At 42.9% G+C, this 23,049-nt stretch overlaps 2 protein-coding genes across 11 annotated transcripts in view; one reads left to right on the top strand and one right to left on the bottom strand.

The window, feature by feature from the left end:
* The window catches only part of SETX (senataxin), a 62,388-nt gene that overhangs the window by 38,955 nt on the left and 384 nt on the right, over positions 1 to 23,049 (top strand). For 3 of the 7 annotated variants that reach the window (XM_032779351.2, XM_032779368.2, XM_032779378.2), the window contains exons 22-26: positions 1,482 to 1,646; positions 2,197 to 2,295; positions 5,042 to 5,101; positions 5,484 to 5,571; positions 7,625 to 11,786. In XM_032779351.2, the coding sequence (XP_032635242.1) occupies positions 1,482 to 1,646; positions 2,197 to 2,295; positions 5,042 to 5,101; positions 5,484 to 5,571; positions 7,625 to 8,428 (1,216 nt within the window). In that variant the 3' untranslated portion in view covers positions 8,429 to 11,786. Of the gene's footprint in view, positions 1 to 1,481; positions 1,647 to 2,196; positions 2,296 to 5,041; positions 5,102 to 5,483; positions 5,572 to 7,624; positions 11,787 to 13,273; positions 13,357 to 23,049 lie in introns of those variants that run through there. The other 4 variants (XM_032779389.2, XM_032779398.2, XM_032779359.2 and 1 more) reach the window with 4 other exon arrangements.
* Positions 18,625 to 23,049, bottom strand: part of NTNG2 (netrin G2) — a 71,195-nt gene continuing 66,770 nt past the window's right edge. For 2 of the 4 annotated variants that reach the window (XM_032779427.2, XM_032779455.2), the window contains 3 exons: positions 21,875 to 22,042; positions 20,439 to 20,573; positions 19,173 to 19,828 (listed from right to left, as the gene is read on the bottom strand). In XM_032779427.2, coding sequence (XP_032635318.1) covers positions 19,605 to 19,828; positions 20,439 to 20,573; positions 21,875 to 22,042 — 527 coding nt within the window. In that variant the 3' untranslated portion in view covers positions 19,173 to 19,604. Of the gene's footprint in view, positions 20,574 to 21,874; positions 22,043 to 23,049 lie in introns of all 4 variants that reach the window. The other 2 variants (XM_032779436.2, XM_075060457.1) reach the window with 2 other exon arrangements.

The raw sequence follows: 23,049 nt of genomic DNA, 5'->3' as shown, positions 1-23,049 counted from the left end.
GTCTACGTGGAATTACTATAAGATGAGTGCACAACTGGTTGAAAGACTTATCAGCGGTTTGCTGTCAAACTGGGAGGACAAACCTAGTGGGACCTTGTAGGGGTCAGTCATGGGTCTGGTGATCAGTATAGTTCTTAGTGACTTGGATAATGGAGTGAAAGTATGTTTATAAAATCTGCAGATGACACCGAGCTGTGAAGGGTGCAAGGAATTTGGAGAGCAGGATTATAATTCAAAATGACCTTCACAAATTGAAGAATTGGTCTGAATTCAACAAGATGAAATTCAATAAAGACAAGTGCAAAATACTTGACTTTGGAAGGAAAAATCAAATGCACAACTATAAAATGGGGAGTAATCGGCTAGGTGGTAGTACTGCTGGAAAGCATCTGGGAGCATTAATGAATCAAAAATTGAATGTGAGTCAACAGTGTGATGCAGCTGCAAAAAAAGGCTAATATCATTCTGGAGTGTATTAACAGGAGTGTTGTATGTAAGGCATAGATTGTAATTATCCCATTCTGCTTGACCCTGTTGAGGCCTCAGCTGGAGTGCTGTGTCCAATTCTGGTCTTTCTCCAATTTGTCCAAATCTTTCCTAAAATGGAGAGTCCAGAGGAGAGCAACTAAAATTATATAAGGTTTAGAAAAACTGACTTCTGAGGAAAGGTTACAAAAACTGGATGTGTTTAGTCTTGAGAAAAGGTGACTGAGGTGGGGATCTGGTAAGTCTTCAGATATGTGAAGGGCTCTTATAAAGAGGACAGTGATCAATTGTTCTCCATGTCCAGTGATGGTAGGACAAGAAGAAGTGGGCTTAATCTGCAGCAAGGGAAAAGTAGGTTAGATATTAGGGAAAGCTTTCTGCCTACAAGGGTATTTACATCGAATAGGCTTGCAAGGGAGGCTGTGGAATCCCCATCATTGGAATTTTTTAAAAACAGGTTGGACAAACTCCTGTCAGGTTGGTCTAGGTATACTTGGTCCTGCCACAGTGCAGGGGGCTGGACTTGTTCATTTCTTGAGGCTCCTTCCAGCCCTACATTGCAATGCATGGACGTAAATATAAATGTGTTCATTTTGTGACAGTGTGGAATTTAATGCCGTGTCCCACCAGCTGCCAGCTCACACTGCTAACTAACACTGTTTCTCCAGGCCTCTATGACCTCACTGACTTGCTTCTGCCTGCTGAATACTAAGGTTCTGCTTGTCACAAGACACACAGTTGCTCCCCTCCTCTATAACTTCCCCAGACATTAGAGCTCACCTAGGACTGATAACAGAGCTATTCATAGGAGATCTTCCCTACTGGTGTATGTCAATCCTACCTTGGTGGTTGCTTGTAAGTGCTTTGCAACATCTTTCATCCAGAGATCTCAAAAGGATAAAGTATGAAGAGGCACAATAAAATGAACTGTGCTAAAGTAGTGAGTTAAACAATATATAAATGGTTTTGACACTGGTTTTCTTCCTCTTGTTCAGCTCTTTTGCTAATCCTCAGGAAGTGAAGCTGGTGATGGAAATAATGAAATTGATTAAAGAAAAAAAGAATGATATTGGTTTTCGTCACATAGGAATAATCACCCCTTACAGTGCACAGAAAAAGATGATTCAACAAGAGCTGGACAGAGAGTTTGGAAGGGGCAGGTAAAAATACCTCACTTGTTCTAACGGGGACTAAATCCTCTGGATGGACTCCTTTTGCTTTTCCTCTGTCAAATATTGCAGTAGGGTAGAAACTGTAATAGTAAAAAATTTGTGTGCTGAGAAAAAGTACTGACAATTGGCTGCAACTGGTTAAGCTGTTACAAGCATTGGCAGCATTCAAAGCCTTTTCTCTTAATAGTGATAGTGAGGTCCTTGGGTACTATTCACTGGTTTGTATCTCTTTATGTGATCTGATTTATACAGCCATTCAGAACAAAGCTGATTAAAGAGCGTATTTCAAATGATTCCTGAACTATAGTGAACCTGAACAATATTCTGGCATAATCTTGGCGTCTGAAAAAGAAAGTGAATGTTTTCACAAAGGAGGGTCGTGCACTGTATCTTTTTTTGTTAGAAATAGTTTAATTTACAGCATGGATTATTTTAAGACGTTAACCTTTCATAAAAGTGCTTAGGTTATTGGGATAAGCACTTGGTTAAAATCGAAAGATGAAAATTTTTAACAGCTCAAAATTCCTCTCTCTCCTAGAGCGGGGGAAGTAGACACAGTTGATGGGTTCCAGGGTCGACAGAAAGACTGCATTCTAGTGACGTGTGTAAGAGCGAACAGCACACAAGGGTCAATTGGGTATGTCTTGCTTATTTTTTTTTAAAAAAAAGAGGCGGGGCAGAGTTGGTGACTTGAAGTCTGCACACACCTAGAGAGACTTTACTGACTTGTGGTCTCTGCAGAACGTCAGTAAGAGAACATCAGAGAGATAATATCTGTCTGGTGTTTTTCATCTCTGCCCACCAAATTAAGTATCGTAATGGTCAGTTCACCCTCACCCCACCCCACTGATCTCCTGAAAATGGTCTGGGCAGGAGATGCTGTAGAAATACCTAACTCTTATGTAATTATTTTCTTCAGTAGATTTCCAAGCACTTCACAATCTTTAATGTATTTCTTCTCTCAGCACCCCTGTGAGGCAGGGCAGTGTTATTCTTGCTGTAGAGCCTGAAACTGAAGCACAGCAAGACTAAGTGATTTATCCAGGGTCTCACACAGAGTCTGTAATGGAGTAGGGAAGTAAACCTGAGACTCCCAGTGCAAAGTATAATAATCTGCACTGAGCACAGATGAATTTGCATGCATCCTTTGGTTTTCCATTTTCATTGTCTGTTTAGTTTAGATAGAGATGATACCTGGGTAACTGATGGCTGTGTATGTTTTTCATGCTATTAGCGCTGCCATGCAATCTCACAAGTTACACACTCATGACTGTATATTGCAACTTTGTTGATGTGCTGATCTTTCTTTCTTTTAAAAAAAATTATTCATGATTGTGAATGAAAGTGACCTATTTATATAGCACTTCCAGTGCCAAAGTGTTGCTAAATAGCCCAGTGGTTTATAAATATGATTCAGAAATAAGCTAGATGGTTCCTTCATAGGTGAAATGGGCTTGTTCGCATAAGTGATAAGGGCATAAAAAGACTGAATTCTAGGTCACTAATTCAAATAATTCCAGATCAGTAATGACATCGTGTCATTCCCAGCTGACAGCTGTATGACCCAGTGAAAGGAGACTCAGTTCCAATCTTAATGTGTGTGTGTGTTTGCATCACAGAAATTGCCATCACAGTTGGCACTAGTTTACTATTTACTGGTAGTTGCAGCAGTAAAGACAACAAACTGTTAAAAGGACATTGGTACTGAACCATCTTGAGAGGCAGTGTGGTGTAGTTCAGTGAGTCTCAGGGTGGTCCATGAGGAGCTTACTGCTCACATGAAGCTAATTCTTTGTTTCCACCTGCTAAATTGGTTTAAGATGGATAAAAACATGTCAAATGCTTCCCTGATGTTAATTTTCCCCATAGGCAATTGCTAGTGGCCACATGGATGTTATGTGATCATGGAGATGGTCTGCACAGGCATGACTGGGAGGGGAGATGGCCCATTCACCATTGAAATGTGGGTCTAAATAATGAATACAGTTGAGAATCCCTAAGCTAGATGCTTGTTTGGGAATGGGAGCCAGGTGTAATTCTGGTGCTGTTACTGTCTGGCAGGTCACTTACCCTCTTTGCTTCAGTTTGTCCCTTTACAAAGGTTACTAGCTCACCCAGCTGTTGAGGCTTTATTTGTATATTGCTTTGACAATAAGATGCTCTTTAAGTTCTAAGGGCTTGTCTACATGAACAGTTAGAGCACTGCACCCCGCGCTAGCCTGCTACAGTCTGATTGTCCCTAGGGATGCTGCTGACATACGTTAACAGTTCATTAGACTGCTTTGATCTATTCTAGCCCTCTTTGAAATGAGACTAGCTGAAAGTGCTCCTACAAACTGTTAACATGCATCAGCAAGGGTGTATGTGGACAGACCACAGCAGGCTGGTGTGGTGTAGATTCACACCCCAGCTTACTGCAGTCTAATTGTTCGTGTAGACAAGCACTAAGTATTAATTACTGTGGTCTCTTCAAACCATGTTGGCAAGGTGTTATGGGAAATTTCCACCACTGCTACCTGTGCTGTAGATAGTTTTATACTGAGCAGAGGGGCTTTGATCTCCAGGGTAACCAGTCCAGCGGTAAATTCACTGAAAAGATGACCTGCAAAGGGAAAATAACCCTGTCCAAGAAGTGACACTGAAAAGATATTTTAATTGGGAGAGAAGGGACCCATTTAGATTTTTCACCTTAAAACTATCAGGAATATCAAGTTGTGCCTTCCCATTTTTTTTTGCTGGAGAACTGTGTGGTGTCTACACTAGGGAATTTTACCTCAAATTCCACTGGTGGAAGCCCTAACATAGGCTATTCTCTGGGTTGCAGTGTTTTTACTATCGTGTGTGGGTGTGTAAAACTGCTGAAAAATAGGACTCATTAACATGTTGGTAACACCGGGTATTGATATGGTACCTGATCAGTTACATTGGTGTCAGCTGTGATGACTTTCTTGTGCAAAATTTTTTGTGTAGAGTAGGCTCTGGAGTTGGGAGCTTTCTCAGTCCTCATTGGAGAAAGAGGAGTGGGTGTGTGCTAGTCTTCAACAGAGAGCTTTTTTCCTCAAGGTTCATCAGAAGTTTGAATTAAGGAGGTGCTAACAAAAATTGAACTTTAAACAATGAATAAAACCTATAATTCTGTTATCTGTATAGCCCTCTGTCAAAAACAGGGTAGACAAGAACTAATATTTCCAATGTGAAAACTTCTTTGTCAAGGAACAAAAATGTTAGGTCTCAAGAACCATGACACAGCAAAAATGGCACAAACAGTGTGTTTCTCCTTTGGGGGTTACTTTAAAAATAAATAAAATATTCAAGCATAGTGTTGAAATATTAAATAAAACCTTTCCATGTTAATCATACCAAATATTATTAATCTATTTCAGTTCAAGTCAAAAGGAAGCTCAAAATCTTGACAGGAGAAATAAGTTTGATCTCTTCCATCTGTGAGTCTGTGCAGGGAAGGGAAGTGGCCGAGGGAATAGGAAAACTGTGGAGACTGTTTTAAGATGAAAGGAGAAGTAGTGGCTACGAGTGGGGCTGGAGAGACCATTGAGAAGGGAAGCAGCAGCAGTAGAAGCTGGGGGAGTGAGATTCTCTACAGGGGATTGAAGATGGCAAAGGGAGCCTGGGTAACAACCAAAGTGCCTTGTTCAGGGGAGGGCTGGCTGCTGTAGTGGGAACAAGGAATGGAGGAAAACCCACCTTCTTTGTAGTTAGCATTTGTTTTTATTTCAGCAATTGTCACTTCTTAAAAATAAGAACTAAAGTTCAGCTAAGAGCGCTGGAAGAAATAATACAGCAACTTAATTTTGTTTCATTATTTAGGTTTCTGGCAAGTCTTCAGCGTCTGAATGTTACAATTACCCGAGCAAGGTACAGCCTCTTCATCCTTGGAAGACTGACAACGTTAATGGTAGGTATAGTATTGTATTCTGGTGAATCTCTGCCTGTTCTCCCTGTTAGTTCAGGTCAGGAATGAGAAGTGAAAGCCATTCCCAACCCATCCTTGTGTGAAAGAGGAGTCTGTGCTGGAATAAGGTTGTTCAGTTAAAGCAATCCAGTGGTGTGAAAGCTGTTCTTGGGCAGAGTCAGTTGTCCTTGTCTAATACACCGCTACAGAAGGCTTTCTGAAGGGAGAGCTTGTTTCAAGCCAGGCAGATGAGATGTTATTGTGTAAAAAGGCTTGCAATAAAATTTAACAAAAAAAAATACTGAAAATATGAGGGGGTAAATCTTCTCCCTAGTGGCAGCCTGAACGAGAGCTGGCACTGGGAAACTCCACAGCCTGAGGGTCAGAATCCTCTCCTTTCTTCCCCCCAAAAGCCGAACAATAAACCAAATGAAGCTGCCGTCCCCAATCCTAGTGACTGCTTCAGGTCGGGAGAAGAGCAGAGGACCAACCAGTCCCAAATGCTCCCCAGATCTGCTCCCCATTCCCTTTGTAGCAGAACTGCACCATATCTCCTTACAGTGCCCTCCATGCCTGAGGAAGGGTTGGTTTTTCACTCTGCAGCACATGCTGAGAATGCAAATTAAGCATAAAAAGAGGCCAGTTTAGTTCCAGACACTGGCTTATTGATGATGTCCTGTTCACCCCTTGGCTTCCAGAATTTGTTAGATCCTGGGCATGGTGGCATAAAGTAAGGAGGAAAAAGGGAAGATTTTAGCTTATTTTATTGGGATCAAGTGTACAGCACTTGACCAGTTTTGAGGTTACTAGTCATTGTAATAAGAATCAGGACTGCTGGGACAGTTTAACTACTGTAAATGGCATTTCTCACTCAGCAAAGAATCAGTAAATGTCTCTGTTCTCATGATATTGTTCTTGCATATAGTGCCTTGTTTCTAATAGGATCAATCTAAGAAACGATTAGATTTTACTCATTTAGGAAGCTAAAATGTCTTTTAGAATTTGAAATTTTTAAAGGAACACTTTCAGCTTTAAAAAAAAATCCCACTTTTGTCTGAATTTTTACTTACACATTTCAAGTAATGCCTAAGATAACCAACTGAAAAAAAAAATAGATTTTTTTTTTCTATTACTTCAGTTTGTTTGCCTTTTGCACAAAATGCTATCAAATGCACAATCAGTTTCACGGTTTCCTTGGGATAGTCAGTTTTCCCTACATGTGGGTCTTTTACACAGAAACAGTAGAGAAAAATGTTTTTATAAAACAATAAAATGTGGCTGGGTAACCACAGAAATTGGCAGGGTGGAATCTGGCACAGGTATAGTAATTGTAACTGCTTAAACTCACCTTTTAAAAATTGCCTATACTTGAAGTTGGTGTCCCTTAAACCAGTGGTGTGCAAATTTTTCAAATCGCCCCCTCTCCCCCATCATTCAGAGAATTTGTCTTGCCCCCTCCATTACTTGTAATCTGAAACTCTTTTTTGTGCAGAAGTAAGGGTGACAATGTGAAAATATTTGTCAATATGACTTTCCACAGAAGACTTAGCACTTCATTGCCAGCAGCAGCAGAAGTAAGGCTGGCAGTTGGGCACTAGTAAGTCTGCTGTGAAAAGTCATATTGAGAGTTTCTTTGAACCCCTGTCCCTGAGAAACTCTTGCACCCCCACCCTTCCCCCAGTTTGCACACTGCTGCCTTAAGTTTTCAAAAAATATATTTTATTGTATCTCATGCACCACTAGGGGGCAGTCGCACCACATTCTTGTGTTGTATTTGGACAAGGTCGAGGACCGCTGTCCTGACAATCATAGTTACAGGAGCTGTGGTTTTAAATGAGTTTGTACCATGATGGCTAAAAGTATCCTGTCTGTGTTATAGCAGTGGGATGCTTTATTGCTTTTTAATGAAACTTTTACTAAAAATCCTTCATCCCAGAGCAAGTGTACATACAGTTCCTGTGAAGTGAGGTTGCTTGGATTAAAAATGGGACCACATGCATCCCGAGATCCCTGTGTGTGCAGGTTTCTTTTTGCCAACTATTTTTCTTCTTTCAAGGAAAATAAAGACTGGAATAAGCTGATTCAGGATGCTCAGAGAAGAGGCGCGATCATCAAGACTTGTGACAAAAACTATAAAAGGGATGCTGTTAAAATTCTGAAGCTCAAACCAGCATTACAGCGGCCACTCTCCTATCCTCCTCCTGCTGCACTCTCAGAGAAAGCTACTCAAGTGCAGGCCTGTTTGGGCAGTGATGGGAAGAATAAAGTCACCAACAGACAAAGCAGCAGTGACTCTAGAAAACTCTCTGCCAGTGCTGGCCTGTCAGCACAAGGCAATGGAGTAGTCCGACAGCCCCCTGAGTCTCAGGCTTTGGGTTCCAAAGGTGTCACTCTTCCCACACGGGTGCAGCCTGCTGCTCGAGAAAGACCACGGGATCCAAGACTGGCTAGGAGGACAGAAGCGACAGGGAAGGAGCAGGCCTCCAAGAACAGCAATCCATCAGCCCTGAGCAATCCAGATGTGACATTGTCCCGGGGACCTGATGCCTCTTCAGGCCCCTGGGGTCAGATCAGCACTGTGCAGCCTCCTGTCTCCAAGGCAGAAGATTGGAACAAGCCCAACCAAACTGTAAGACAGTCAGACATGCCTTTCACTGCTTCCCATACAGCCAGGCATGACCATGACTGGAGAGTTTCTGTCTCGTCAAAAGAGGCAAGAACTGTCGGTAAAGAAGACCAGGAAGGTAATGAGTGGAGCAAAGACAAGGACTATCGGACCCCTGCAAGCAGAAGAGCATCGGAACAACCCCCGGAAAACAAAGACTTGAGTGAGGCCAAGAGGAGGAAGGTCTCCTATTAGCTGAAATCTTTCTAGTTTCAGCTGCAGCTGGCAGCCTTGCTCCCAGTATATAAGCCCCTCCAAAACCTATCCCCTAGCCCTTAACAATATGCCCTGTATTAAAAACAAAGTAACTAGTTCACCTGGAACTCCTTCATGTTGCTACTTTTCTACTGACAGATCCAGTTTTTCCCATCGCATCACTGACTGTTGAGTGAATTCATACCTGAAAAATTATATCCTTGGATCTTTTGAACTGAAAAGTTGAGTAATTGCTCCATCTGTAATGGTGGTAAGTTTGAACTATGATCCTAGGAAGTGAGGTGGTGTAAATGTTGAACTGATGTATATTTGTATAGCATACAAAATTATTTTAAGATTTAATTCAGCAAGCGTATTGCTGCTTGTTTCCATGCCCAAAAGCTAATTTCAGAGTGGAGCACATTTTTTTTTATAAAAAAAAACAAAAAACTGAAAGAAAACTTCACCAGAGATTTTTGGTAAGTCTAGTTTCTTTAATAGCAAATGGGACATTTTGAAAAGGCTGAAAGGGTGGTAACAGGTCAGATGACTTTTGATTCTTTCTGAAATTCCACTGGTGCCTCATGGAAGACAATGGGGGGCAATGGGGTGAATGTTCAACAGAGAATTCTGCATACGAGGTGTGTGTGTGTGTGTGTGTATATATATATTTTTTATTTCACTGCCCCCATTTTTTCATAGGAACAAAATATCCTCAGTTCATGCAGCTGTGCCTTGAGTCTTACTTTTGCTCCTTATTCTTCAGCTGTTGTCCTTAGCCATCTGATCGGGACATCAGTTTACTGCACTTTTAGAGTCCATAGACTGATGGCTCTACTGTGGCTCCAGGCTCTGAGCTCCCACTAAGGTCAGTAGTAGCTGAGAACAGTGAGCTTGCGTGAGCCTGGTTAGGCCTATTGGCTCCAACTGAGGAATAAGCAGCAGAAGTTTTTGAAATCTTAATCAAAGATCCAATCAATGCTTGATGACAATGATACTTGTCTTGCTTGGTAACAGAGCACTTTGAGATCTGCAGAGATGAAAAGGACTAGCTATGTAAGAGCTATTACTGGATTCTGTTTACTCTGGAGATGTAGAACATCTAACTGGTAAATGAATAAAACTGCAATAACTATTTTTTTTTAAAAAAAAAAAAAGCCCTACTCATGTGCATGTTTTCATAACAGAACCAAAAAAAAAAAATTGCAAGTGGAGTTGTTTCTAAATAGAATGTTCAGATTAAGGCATCGTTGCTCTTTCAAGAATATGGTGAATGTCTAAGTGTATAAAGAAAGTGAATAACATCTGTTAGGCATGCTATCTGTTTTGCACAGAGACAATACTGAGCTCATATTTTGTTTGTGTGTGTTTATTTAGCACTTTGATCTGTCACTGGTTAGAGCCAGAAGTAATGTGGGTAAGCAAGGTGCAGATTTTCTGTGGACCTTTGGTGATAATGCAGCTCATTTGCAACTTGCAAATACCCCTACTATGGCTGTTCTAAGTTTGATCTGAGAAGAGATTACCATGATACACCAGATCATTTTGTGTTGTTGACAAATGACCTCTCAGGACTAGAAGGAAGCCATCAAACTTGCTTTTATATGTGAGCTCTTGTGAGATGCAAAATTAAGACCTAGCTCCATTTAAATTAATGGGAGCAGGTTCTCTGCACATCTACTGAATAACTTATGCCCACCACTAGACATGAGTATTTTGATTCCGTTACCATGCTGGTCTTTCCAATTTCACCACAACATAAGAAAATGAATGCTGCAAGACTGCCATGGGCTAAAGAATTGTGCCAGTGGTATTGTTTAGGTCTCCCTCCTGATACTTTCATTGCAGTGATTAATGTTGCCTTCTTCCTTTAAAACTGACAAACAGCTGCGTGGTGGTGGTGTCACAGCAAAATATAGAGATGACATAACTACTGTAAGAATAATAGGACAGTAGCCTATGTGGTAAACACCAAATTGTACTGGTATGAATTCACCTATCCAAGCTTGAAATAGATATGCTTTACTAGTGACAGCTGAGTGATAAGTATTTTGAAGGCTATATCTCCTGTATCTGCATGGCACAGCTCATGACCTGCTGTTCTCTAGTACGTGATGGTAAAATGAATAAATGGGCTAAATTCTGCCCTTAGATAGGCACATGAATGAAGCCAATCACAGATGTTGGCGCACAATTTGAGGGCAGAATTTAACCCCAAAGCTTTAATATGTGTCCTACATTAATTGCCAGTGTACGCACCTTGAACTGCCATGAAAGTTGGTCAGAGGAGTGTATGATCTAACATGCGTTTTCAGAGAGCAGAGCTGTTAGAATGAGCCACTTGTCATACATTAGTGATCTCTGCATAACTTAGTTGAGATTCATTCCCTTTGTGTATCTGTATCTAGGCTAAATAGGAACACTTTGAAATACTGTCTCCCTTATAAACCTATTGTATCGGTGCAGTATGAGTTAAAAAGGCAGGGTTAGTCTGCCAGCCGCTGTAGTTCCTATAGCTATGGAAACCATGCAGTGTATATTCATGTAAAGAAACTGAAGACAAAGTCAGTCTGAATCAGGGAATGCTGTTCTAACGATTAACTGGAAAACTGTTTGTCATGCAAATCTTAGAACTCTTCCAGTCTCCTTTTTGCCATTTCAGCCGCACATTCCAGAACGTAAGTTCTGTCCTGAAAACGACACTTGTCAGGTGCTGGAAGGAATTTTATTCTGCTGTTGTACATTGCCTTTGTCGCATTACATCACCCATGCTTTGTATATTCTGTATCTCCCGTCTCTGTATAGGGAGAAGTGATGAGCTGTGCCGTTTTCACTATATAGGGAGAAGTGGCTGTGCATGCCTATCTGTACCCAATAAATCCTGTATTACATGCACTATTGCTTAGTGGAGTTGTATAACTTCTCAATAAACCCTGTTTGATTGACAGACTGTAGTACCATTCCAGTTTACTCCCTCAGCTGATACAAGGTTTTATTGCGTTTACTTGCTTTGTATCTGTCGCTGTTTTGTCCATCATTTCTCTGCACTAGCTCATTCCTGCCACATCAGTTTGTTAATGCTGTATTTTGTTTTTGAATAAAAAAATATTTTTGGGTTGAGTTTTCCCTTTGTTAAGCATTTTTCTCTTTATGCATAGCACAGAATTGGTTGCTTTTAATAAAAATGAGAGTTCATGTGGAGTAGATTAATAGCTTTTAATTGGCATTTTTCTTCCAGCTAGATACATAACACTTAGTGTAACCAGCAGGCAAAGTGTGATCCCAGGCACTTTCTTCACTTAGAGAGTTTAGACTAAATGTATTACAAAAATAAAACCTATGCAAAGATGCACACTGATATGGTACAGTTTTAACTTATTTTCACCTCAGCTGTTTCTTTTGCTCATGCATCACGTAATGAACCTTTTAGCAGAGACCGATGAACATATATGCAATCTATTTGATGGTGTCATTTTGTTTTCTCCTCCTTTGACTGATCTGGCCAATCCCTCAACTATGCAAGTAGTCTTGTACTATTCTTTCTCATGTATTCCTGTTTCAGAACTAGTATGTGGCAGAATAGCCATTGGAAGACCCCTGTCCTCTTGCACGTGTATTGCCTAGATGAATCATTACTGAATGTGTGGAAGACTGACTGCATGTGTTTTAATGTAAAGCAGTTTAATTTGATTTTTTGGACCAGATAAGTTTTGGGGGTGTCATAAACAGATAGCTAAGGGTTAATGTCTATTTCACCTGCAAAGGGGTAACCAAACACCTGACCAGAAGACCAATCAGGAAACAAGATTTTTCAGATCTCAAGGGAGGGAACTTCTGGGTGTGTGTCGTTGTGTTCTGTTGCTCTCGGCTTTGAGAGTGAACTGTCTCTCTTCAAGCTTTTCTAATCTTCTGTTTCCAAGTTGTGAGTACAAAGGTAGAAAGACGGTAAGCTTCTATTGTTTTTTTGTATTTACATGTGTGTAGTTTGCTGGAATGTTTAATTTGTATTCCTTTTTGAATAAAGCTGTTTATTCATTCTTCTTTTAAGCAATTGACCCTGTATATTGTCAACCTTGATACAGAGACCAGTTTCTATTCTTTTTTCCTTTCTTTTTATTATATAAAGCTTTCTTTTTAAGACCTGTTGGATTTTTTCCTAGTTAGAACTCACCAGGGAATGGTGGGAGGAAGGAAACAGGGGGAAGGGAAAATCTCTTTGTGTCAGAGTTGCAAAGCTTACCTTTGCAGGGGCTCTGACTGAGGGTTGAAAATAAACTTGGATCTCTCTGTGTTTGCATTTCAAGGACTTGAAACACGGTATCTCCTAGTATACCCAGGGCGGGAAGTTCTGGGAGGAGGTAAAGAGGGGGAAGGGAAGTGGGTTATTTCCCTTGGTTGTAAGACTCAGGGCATCTGAGTCTTGGGGTCCCCCAGGGAAGGTTTGGGGATACCAGAGTGCGCCAGACACTGGAAATCTGGCTGGTGGCAGCGCTATCAGATCTAAGTTGGTATTTAAGCTTAGAGGAATTTATGCTAACATCTTATTTTCTGAACTCTAAGGTTCAGATCTAAGTAGGAAAGCTATGACAGGGGGAAGAAACTTTAAATGTTTGTAAATCAGTAGCTTCTGTTTGGCTTAATTTTCAGTGCTTTGGCGGCTCCTTTGTGGTGCTGCTTGTCATTTGATATCTCTGAATAACAGAATGGGAATCCCTTGTGCTTATAAGTGCTGAAATATACTCTGTCCAGAATAGGTGGAGGAGAATTGCACTTAGAGGAGAATCAGACACTGTCTGTTAAGGTGGTATCCAAACATTGCCTAATTTGGGTATCTTTCTTTTGCAGATTTCACTGCAGTTATACAGAATACAGCACCATAACCTCAGTCTGGCACTCGAGATACCTCCCTTCATGGTATCTATACAGAGGTCAGATTTACTATCCAGATAAAAGCAATAACGCAGTTCAGGAAATGTAATCATATCTGGTGCCTTAACTTCCTGTCACTTGTGTGAAGTGCTTGGCATTTGACTGTTACAAGTGCACCCAAAGCCTACTTAACTAAACTTACTGGGAGGGGTGGGAGTGGGGAGTGGAAGGGGTCCACATGAAATTAAAAAAAAAAAAAAAAAAAGTCTCCCACTGTCAGTAACACAGGCCCAACTCCACAGGTGGTAGCAATGTTAAGTGCTCTGTAGTAGACAAGGCTCTCATGGCCATGTGTTTTTAACATTTTTCTGTCATTGACTAGATCTAAACCACATACCATTAAAAACAGCAGCAGCACCCAGGGCCTTGTCTGCTTTAGAGCTACTAAAACTGGGAAAGCGGTGGAAGAATTTTCAGAAGAAAACTCTAATGCAGACAAGTCGCGTGTGGCTGCTGATTTGAAGGCAACTTGGTCCAATGGGCAAAATAAAGGACTGGGCATTGAGGTTATCAGGGTTTGAGTTGTGCTACTGGCTTAGAGGGCAACATAGGGCAAGCCACTTATCGCCTGTTGCCTAGTGTCTAAAGTGGAAGTAATTCTTCCCTTTCTTTATAAAGGGTCTTGAGCTCTACTGCTGCCATGTAAGTGCCAATTATTGTGTATTTCCAGGTCAGAAAATGGGATGAGGCTATAGAGCATGTACTAGTAAATTAAGGGTAAAGCAAGATTTATAAGCACGTTGTAGTTACCTTTTTAAAGTAAGTGTTAAAAACCCAGAGACTGCTGTCTTTTTCTTTTTAAAGCAACCCTTTGAATGTGCAAGCTGATATCTATACTTTAAAATTAGGGCATAACATTGTTCTAGTAGTTGACAGCTGAAGGCTAGTTGGTCATTTGCAGATTTATACCACAACAACCAGAACCATGTTTCTAAAATTGCAAAACACTCTCCTCTACGCTGCATGAATAAATAATTCAGAGATGAAACAAACTCTGCTATATTGTAATTGGGATTTATGGTGCTAAACCATAGACTAAAACTTCTATCCACAAAGGCTCCATTCGCAAGTCGTATATAAGGCCTTTCTAAATCCCTGGAAAAATCTATTGCAGTGTTCAGTGCAAATAAATCTAAACTAAGCAGTGTGTTGTACATTAAATGCTTCTGAAAGATGAAGCCTGTTAGCCATGTGTTCCTATCTGCTAAGGTCACAGACTCCCTTCCCATTAGTGCCCAGGAAGATCATGGGGAGTGAGAGGTGAATATATCTTGTACACTTGTTACATCTGGTATGGTTCAGCATATATAAAACTTGTTTTCTAGACTGGCATATGTGACACTGTCCAGTGCAGTCCTATTTAATTGCTGTATCGAGTAGAGAATTTGCTCTTCTGCAGTGGGATTCAATGCAATCTGGACCTGAGGACTGTCATAGATTTCTGCTCTCCCTCCTTTAAACTCTCAAATCACTGCAGAATTGCAGGGGGCTGCCTTCAGAGTTTCACTCCTGCTCCTGGTTAACAGAGGGTGACTTTAGAGGCACTTTGCAAAATTCTCAGGAATGTAATTTAGACTTCCCCACCATTATGGCCCATGACAACAGATTTTTGACAATTCCTGTCCCCCCTTCTCCCCCCTTACTAGAGTGACCAGATGAGATGAAGAAAATATCAGGACACGGGGGCGGGTGATGCCGGCAGAGCAAAAAAAAAAAAAAAGCCGAGTGCTGCCAGCAGAGCCAAATATCAGGACAAATTATGTCCTGACCAAAGATCAATTGGGACGCGGGACAACTACCCAAATATCGGGACGATCCCTATTTTATCGGGACGTCTGGTCACCCTACCCTTTATGCTCGCCCACCCCAAAGCCAACGCTTTCCCTGGGCAAGCAAAACTAGATAAGTCTACTTTAGAGCAACCTGAAACTTTCCTCTGCCCGGGTGCCTAAATGTGCCACTCCCAACCAACTCTTATGTGGCTCCAGCAAAGCACTCCAGGTTTGGCCATGGACTAGGAACATTTCCTAGAAAATGCTGCTTTAAGTATCCTTAGTGCCTAACTCTTATCTTATTTAGAACTAAGAAAACACGGAGCTTCTGCTTTTATTTACACTTAGGGGATTTCATGAAAGCCAATTAAAGCCCAGAATGTTGCTGATGGGACAAAGTGCTGACAGCATGTGCTGAGTCCCTTGCGCGTTAATGGTCTATTTCCCCCTTTCAGGATCAGCCTTTCAGATGAACTGTCCATTTCCTAACCATTTAAAAAAGAACTGCCTTGTGCAGCTCTAACAAATTCTAGCAAATGTAGATTTTCCCTGTCTTCAGCTGAGAATAAACATGGTTAAAAGCTTTCTCGGGTGAGTGAATTTGTGCATAAAGCCAAATTACTGTTGTTGTTTTTTTTTTCTTTTCTGTAGCTATGGTGATAGATTCATACTGGCTGCACTATTTAATCATGCCAGACAACAGGTCTAGGACTGCAGATTTTTTGGTGGCTTTTATTTGGGTAAACAGATTTGTTATGACACCACCAAATAGTTAAAGTTGGAATACAATTTGAGGTAAATAGGAAAAAAGAGGTCTCTCTTAATGCTTGTTTAAAGAAGTCAGCATTTTGCAGACAGGTATAATTTTTAAAATAAACAGGCAAACCAACTTAAAATGTTAGTGTGAGTAGATTTTCCAGGAGGGTGCTGGTGCCTTTTCAGGATTTTTCTGTTAGCCTTCCCACAACCAATATTCCCTTCCCTTCCCTTATTCCCCATCTCCTCCCCCATTTAAAAGCATGAACTGTTGCTGCATGAATGGCTGCAGCTTCTCTATGGTCTTCCAGAATGTGAATGTTCATCAGTGGCTTGTACATAAGATGAAGGATGCTGCTTCGTTTTGTATTAAGGTAAAGCTATTTCTCCTTTATGTGGATACCTGTCTTGCATATTACCTTTTATCAATATGCTCAAAGCATTGACGTTCTCAAAGCTTTTAAAAACATTTCCTTTTTAAAACACTGAATTCAAGAGTTTGGGGAGATGCGTTTTCAGTCGTATGTCCTTCCTGGCTGCATGACTGCTAAATTTCAAAGTGAAAACGGGCTTTCTAAAACAGGACCAACCATCGCAGCTTTGAGTCTGTCTTTATGATGGGATCAGAACTCTTCCCCTTGCTTTCAAACTGGCTATTTGGAGTTGTCCTAACCAAAGTCCACGGATCATTTAATTTGCCTTTGAGACAATTCCTTGGTGTCGTGTTTTCCTGGGGTTAGATTACTGTAGCATGGCATCCACTTCTGTCTAGGTAGGTATTTATAAAGAGCCCAATACTAGGTTATAGATACCATGTTTTTTTTCCATTTTCTTTTGCACCATGACTTCAGCAGCTGTAAAGTGTGTTGTATCCCCCTTGTGGCTACTCTGAAGGATAACAGCCTACTTCTGTTACTAGCTAAGGAGGTGCTGCTTCAGCTCAAGTTATAGAAGCCCGTGTGTTGGTACTGAAGGTACATGGTCTAAACCCTGCTGCCAACCTGTGGTGAGGGGGTCATAACATCATTTCTGCTTATTTCTTTCTAAAGCCATGCAAGGAAGCCAGTGACATCTTTTATATGATGCTGTCTAATGCGGTACTGCCTCCTGTCCAGCAGCCATTTGCAGTCTCTAGCTGGTCAGTTCCCAACAGTGCCACTCTTGATTGTTTTTCTCCCCACCCCCCTCCCCCACTGGAAGTTTTCTGTTACTGTTATAAATGTTCCAACTTCCATTGCAATAAAGCCACTTGAGCACAGAGCAGGGGCTCCAGTAGCTGTGGCGTCTGTCTGGGGAAATGGTTTTATGAAGTAGTAAATTATTTGCTGTTGCTTATAATCTAATTTCCTAGAGAAATAGTAGTGCTTGGAAAGGGAAATGTGTCTTTCTCCCCTCCAGATGTGCTTTTAAGGTCCTGATTTAGTTATAGTCTCTCCTATAAAAACTACTTGCAAGAATTGTAACTCATGGGGACTTTATCTGGCAGAACAAGAAAGAATGGAAGCAACAAGCAGCATCTAGCCAGTCTTAGTCAACATACAGCTGCACCAAAGAAAAGGAGAGAATGCTTCTGCCAACAAGTTCATGAAGTTGGCGATACTTAAACTCCCTGTACCTAAAGGGTCAGTTCAACCCTTTACCCCTTCTATGCTGGACTGAATCAAGTTCCATGCTCTCCGTATTTGGAATCTTTCATATGAAAAAATGAGCTCTCAAAGCAAACAGTACCTCTGGATTTAATGATCCTATCCTATTATTTTCACTGAAGGACAGAATTTGTTCCGTCTCAACTCAAGTTTTCCCCCTTCTTTTACAAAGTAGTGATCCTTTGCCATCCTCCACTGCAGCAGTGGCTGCATTTCCGTGGTTCTAGCTGTAGATAGTTTCTGAAATACAGGGCTGAAAGATTCTAAGTGTGTTGTTTTCAGACCGGGAATACTCCCACTGCTGGGTACAGGCTATGGCTGAGACCCATGGAGTAGGGAGGGAGAGCAGTTCCTATATGAAGAGTATCGAAACAGGAGAGATGTTGATCTGGAAAAAGGCAGTAGCATGATACTTTGGGTAAGAATACCAGAAATGGACAATGCCAGTGGCGGGCTCGTGGAAAAACAACTTCTGGGCTACCTCTCAGGCTGAAACCAAAGCATTGTAGTCTCCCAGGGAGTGGGAGATCTAAAGCGTTCAGCTGGGGGATCAAACTGGTTGCTCAGTTTGCAAATTATATTGAGTATTGCTTCAGAATTCTCCAGCCCCCTTCCATGTGAATGGCTTAAAATACTTCCTCCTATTGTGGCATGTTCATGAGCTTTAAATCTTTCCGTATTTGAACTAACTCCTGTGAGTTTACATGAAAGTCCAAGGTTGTGGCTGCTTAGAGTTAATATTCAAAATAGAGATTGTCTTCTGGCAATAGTGCATAGCTGAACCAGTGACCTGCGCCTATTAGTAGAGGGTCTAAACAGCTGGTTCCCTTTGGAAAAACATCCCAATGCTGCCAAGCAGCAGGTTTGCCTGCCACAGCATCACATTGAGAAGACATCTGAAGAAGAGACCAACAGTCTCTGCAGATGCCAAATTAAAACCAGTCTTTGCTAATAGCTGTTAACTTCCCTGCTTACAGCCAAGCTGACCTTGGTTCAGCAAGGTGATGAAAAAAATTCCTTAGATCTTAAACACAAAACCACCCCGCAGAGGTTGCACCTTGGTATTTGAGTCAAAAAACACAAGAGAACATCGTGTATCAAAAAATAAGTCTTTACCTGCAATTAACTGCACGCAAAAGAAAACATGGTGGTCAAGCAGCAATTAATAGTTGCTTTACTGTAGGATTATACACCAGAATCAAATGCTCATGGTAAAATGTCCCTTTAGGTTGTCCTTGTATAGCATTTAATTCAAACAAAAATAATTCTCTACCAAAGAAGTATTTGAACCGTACACTATACGGAAATGCCTGGATAAGACGTTGCACTCTGAGCTACCATGCGCACAATGGCCTTCTTGTTCTGGTCAAGTGCAAGAAAATAAAATAAAAATCCAACAACAAAAATACAAAACTTAATAAATTCAGCAACTAGATTTGTAGGCAACGGTATCTCTAGGGCCCGGCTAGGTCAACAATGAAACATGGGACTGTGCAACAAGGATGGACCAAAGAGTCCCCCAGGGATGCCTTGGACTCCAGTATCCAGTGCCATAGGGCTCTGGAGCAGTTAGGACTGGCTCTTTCAAAACAAGAAAGAAATGAAACTACTGAAAAGTTGTTTTGTTTTTTTTTTAAATCCTTGGATTGCAGCACTGTTTTGGCAGAGTCCCCCATGCCCTGGAACCAGAGCCCCCTGTGCAAAATGGGGAACGAGTCACTGCTTTTAAGGAAGTGTGTGTGACAAGAGTCCTTTCTAATGACAGCAAGGTACTGCAGCTCCTGCACAATGGCTGTCGCAGTTCTCTCCCTGCAGCTCAGCAGCCAAGTCCATGCTGCGGCTACCTCTGTCCAGGGCATGGATGTTGGAGCAAGGCTGCTGCTGGTGGAAGGACAGGAATCAGCCCCTGAGATGCTGTAGCTCTCTGTGGACAGGAGACTGAATGACGTCATGGAAGTCCTAGAGAAAAGGAAGGCTGAGGAGGTGATGCTGTGGAGGGCTGCCTATGACCTTCTCTCCTAGCCCCCGCCCTCCCAGTGATGCACCTTGACTTGGCTCTCTTGTGTTTGCAATTCAAAAGTCCAACAAGCGTCGCAGCTGGAGGATGAGTGCACTGATGAGGAAGGTGGTTAGGCTGAGGTATGTGCTGGAGGCAGAATTGCAGGCCTTGGTGTCAGAGTCACACTTGGATTGCTCACACAGGACGCCTTTGTAGCCAGCAGGGCAGATGCATCTCTGGTTCTGGTAGCAGGTGCCACCATTCTGACAAATCAAGAGCTCCTCATCACAGACGTTGGCTGCAAGGCAAAGAAGGAAGAAAGAACATGGGGTATTACTGCCAGATACCCACAGCCCTGGGGCCTTAAGATTCTGCCCTGTGCGACAGCGAAGGCTTATTGCCTTCAATATAATTAAGGGATGCTGCAGGCTACACTCCTGGGCTGTCACAGGGAACAAGGTGTGGCTGAAAAAGCCTGGGTTAACACTGGAACTGACATGTGCACGCTGGCTTTTGCTATTAATCCAATTGCCCTGCAGCACCAGTGCAAGTCTAAGGCCCCAGACTCATAGGAACAAACAGTGGCTGTAAACTGCAATGACATTATACTGATGGGGTGAGGGAGGGACCTCAGCACTCCACAGCCCTAGAACTTGGGCTCTGTGCAACTACCTTCAATTTGCAGCTGAGCGGGTGTTGCTAAAGATGGCTCCCTCCGGCTGGCTCACTGCATCATGCGGGAGTAAGGGCTTTGAAAGCTGGACCTGTGCACAGCAGCACACGACCCTGTCCGGGGAGCCTTGGGACAGCACGCTCTAGCTCATTCCGCCGCTGTCAAGTACAGTGGCTTTGTGGGTGCTGCTGTGCATTTGTTACCCTGCTGCTCCCCACTGGCCTGTGGTACTTACGAAAACAACCCTGTCTCCAGTAGTAATTGGGAAGGCAGTCGTCACACTTGGGCCCGGCAGCACCTTCTCTGCATTCACAGTAGCCGGTCTCATTACAGCGGTCATGCAACGACCCGATTTGATTGCAGTTGCATTCTGTCCAAACACATGGGAGCTAGTTACTACAGCAGCCTGTGCACACTGAGCACCAGGGAGCTCTCCATGCCTTTCCGACAGGCTCTGCACGCTGACAAGGCCTTGAGAAGGGCTGGCAGTGTGAGCTGCTCATTTAATCCTGGGTTTTTAGGAGTGAACTTTTACAAGTACCCCACATTGCAGGTCTGAGCTGCCTCTCCAACAACAGCAATTTATACACAGATTCTGCTCTACCTACTACTAAAGTGCAGCTTGTTCTGGGCTGGAGGACAGTAGCCAAGTGCACAGCTCACCAGCAGTGGTGGGAAGGGAGGGCATATTTTGGCCAAGCTTCTCCCCTTACGCAGTGTACCACTGGCTCAATGTCCACACGCAAGCTTGAATCTCCAGATTGTAGCTGAAGGGTCGACCACACCAAACTGTACCTCTACACCGATATAACGCTGTCCTCAGGAGCCAAAAAATCTTAGCGTTATAGCGAACTTGCTTTGATCTGCCGGCGTGCGCAGCCCCACCCCTCTGGAGCACTGCTTTACCGCCTTATATCCAAATTCGTGTTCTATCAGGGTAGAGGTGTACCTGGAAGTCCATTTAATTGCCTCGAAGGTGAAGTGGTTTTTTACTCAGGGCTTGTGGAACGCTGGCAGCATGGGGAGAAGGGAGTCCCTCTTCCGTGGCTCAGAGGGATCAGACCCAGCAGCACGCCGCTTTGCTCAGAGAGACTGGCAAGGGACGGCTGAGCACGGTGTGTCCTCTCTTTCTCAAGGCTGAGTGAATCAGTGCCCAGTGGGGCCATCGCCCCAAGGCTCATTCAGAGTGAGAGCAGCAGGGAATAGCACAGCAAAGCTGCAACAACTGCCTCTACTACTGAACCATGCCATTGGTGGGAATAATCCAGAAAGAGCTGAATAGCTGGGGCTGGAGGCTAGGCTGGCTAAGGGAAATGGGGACAGCATACCAGTTACCTTGAGTTTGCCAGTTCAACTCCAGGCTTCCTTTCTAGGACAAGCTTCCCCTATCCAGGGCTATCAATGCATCTTAACTGAGCTGGAGATGAAATATCTCCTTTGGGAGAGACAGAATTATTTAGTCTTTAAGGACAATTAACCCCTTGGCCTCTGCACTGATTGCTGGCCAGAAACTGGATGGCCATCGGGCTCCGTTCTCACAGGCCACCACACAGCCAGCGGCTGGTAACTACTTTCAGCCGTTGTTAATTTCAGCCAGATGTGAAGTAGCGACCTAGTAAAACTCCCTGGAGAGGAGTGCCCACCACGTGCCATAGTGCCCCAGCTACTCACCTATGCACACATTCTCGTCGTCTAGCTCTGCCGAGCCGTTCCGGTAGAACCCGAGGCGGCAGTGCTGGCAGTGCTGCCCCCTGGTGTTGTGTTTGCAGCTGACGCAGGTCACCACATTCAGGAAGTCAATGTAGCTGCAGCGGTTGGAGTGGCCATAACACTCACAGTCTTTTGGGAAGAGAAGTGAGAGAAGTCCGTGGCATGCAGTCATTCCCATGCACAGAATGGTCATGGGCCATCAGAGGCAATAAGGTAGTGACATGAATCTAGGAGATTCAGAGGGGTTCTCTTTTGACAATACAATTCCCCACTCCCCCCCAAAAATATGGAGAGAGACAGCTGGGTTGGTTGCAGGCCTCTGCTGGCATATGGGTGATCAGGGTTTGAGAGTAACTACCCTGCTCTCACTGCAGGAAAAGGCTGTTTTTAAGGCCTTGTTCCTAAGGCGTAGATAGGTACACACCCTTCTAAGCCACAACCCGGCAGTTTAAAATCCTGCTCCTGGAAATAAATCAGGGTGACTACTGAGAGCTTTTGTCCTTATTCTCCATTGACACACAAGAGGATAAGATGGATAGAAACATCTGTCTTGCTGCAATGGCAGCGTTCTGGCTTAGGGGCCGATGTGTGTCTAGTTCATGTTGCTAGTTCCATCCTGCGTCAACGTTCTGCTGTCTAGTCACCAGCAGCAGAATAAAGAGGCTGAAAGGAGCAGAAGGTGCAGTAGAAACAAGCCCAAGCTGCAAAGGACAGACCAGGTCTGACCTTTCCCAGTAGCTGGGGGATGCTGGAGATTTGGTTCAAGCCTATCTTGACTGTTAGTGTAACACAAAGGATGGCAGGGAGACAGAATGCAGGTGACACAAGCTGACATGCACGTGGAGGGGAGGGAGGTTTATGGGGATGGGGAGTGAGATCTGCTTCTATGAAAGAGCCAGGCAGAGTTTTCCCCCACAGTTCACAGTGCCTTTGAGATGAATTGTAAACACTGAATTTCAATGAAATAAAATTTGCCTGCTCAGTTAATGTTCAAGGAATTTTCTAATTGGGTATTGCTGGCTGTTGTAGGTGTGTGAAGGTTATTTTATCATAAGGATTCTTTCTTATAATGATAAATAGCAGATGTATTCAGAGACAAGCGTAACTGCTAGTTTTCTAAGTGTCTGACACCTTTC

This window comes from Chelonoidis abingdonii, chromosome 24, assembly GCF_003597395.2.
Source record: "Chelonoidis abingdonii isolate Lonesome George chromosome 24, CheloAbing_2.0, whole genome shotgun sequence".
In the NCBI taxonomy this organism is placed as follows: domain Eukaryota; kingdom Metazoa; phylum Chordata; order Testudines; family Testudinidae; genus Chelonoidis; species Chelonoidis abingdonii.
This window is presented reverse-complemented; position numbering and strand designations above follow the sequence as displayed.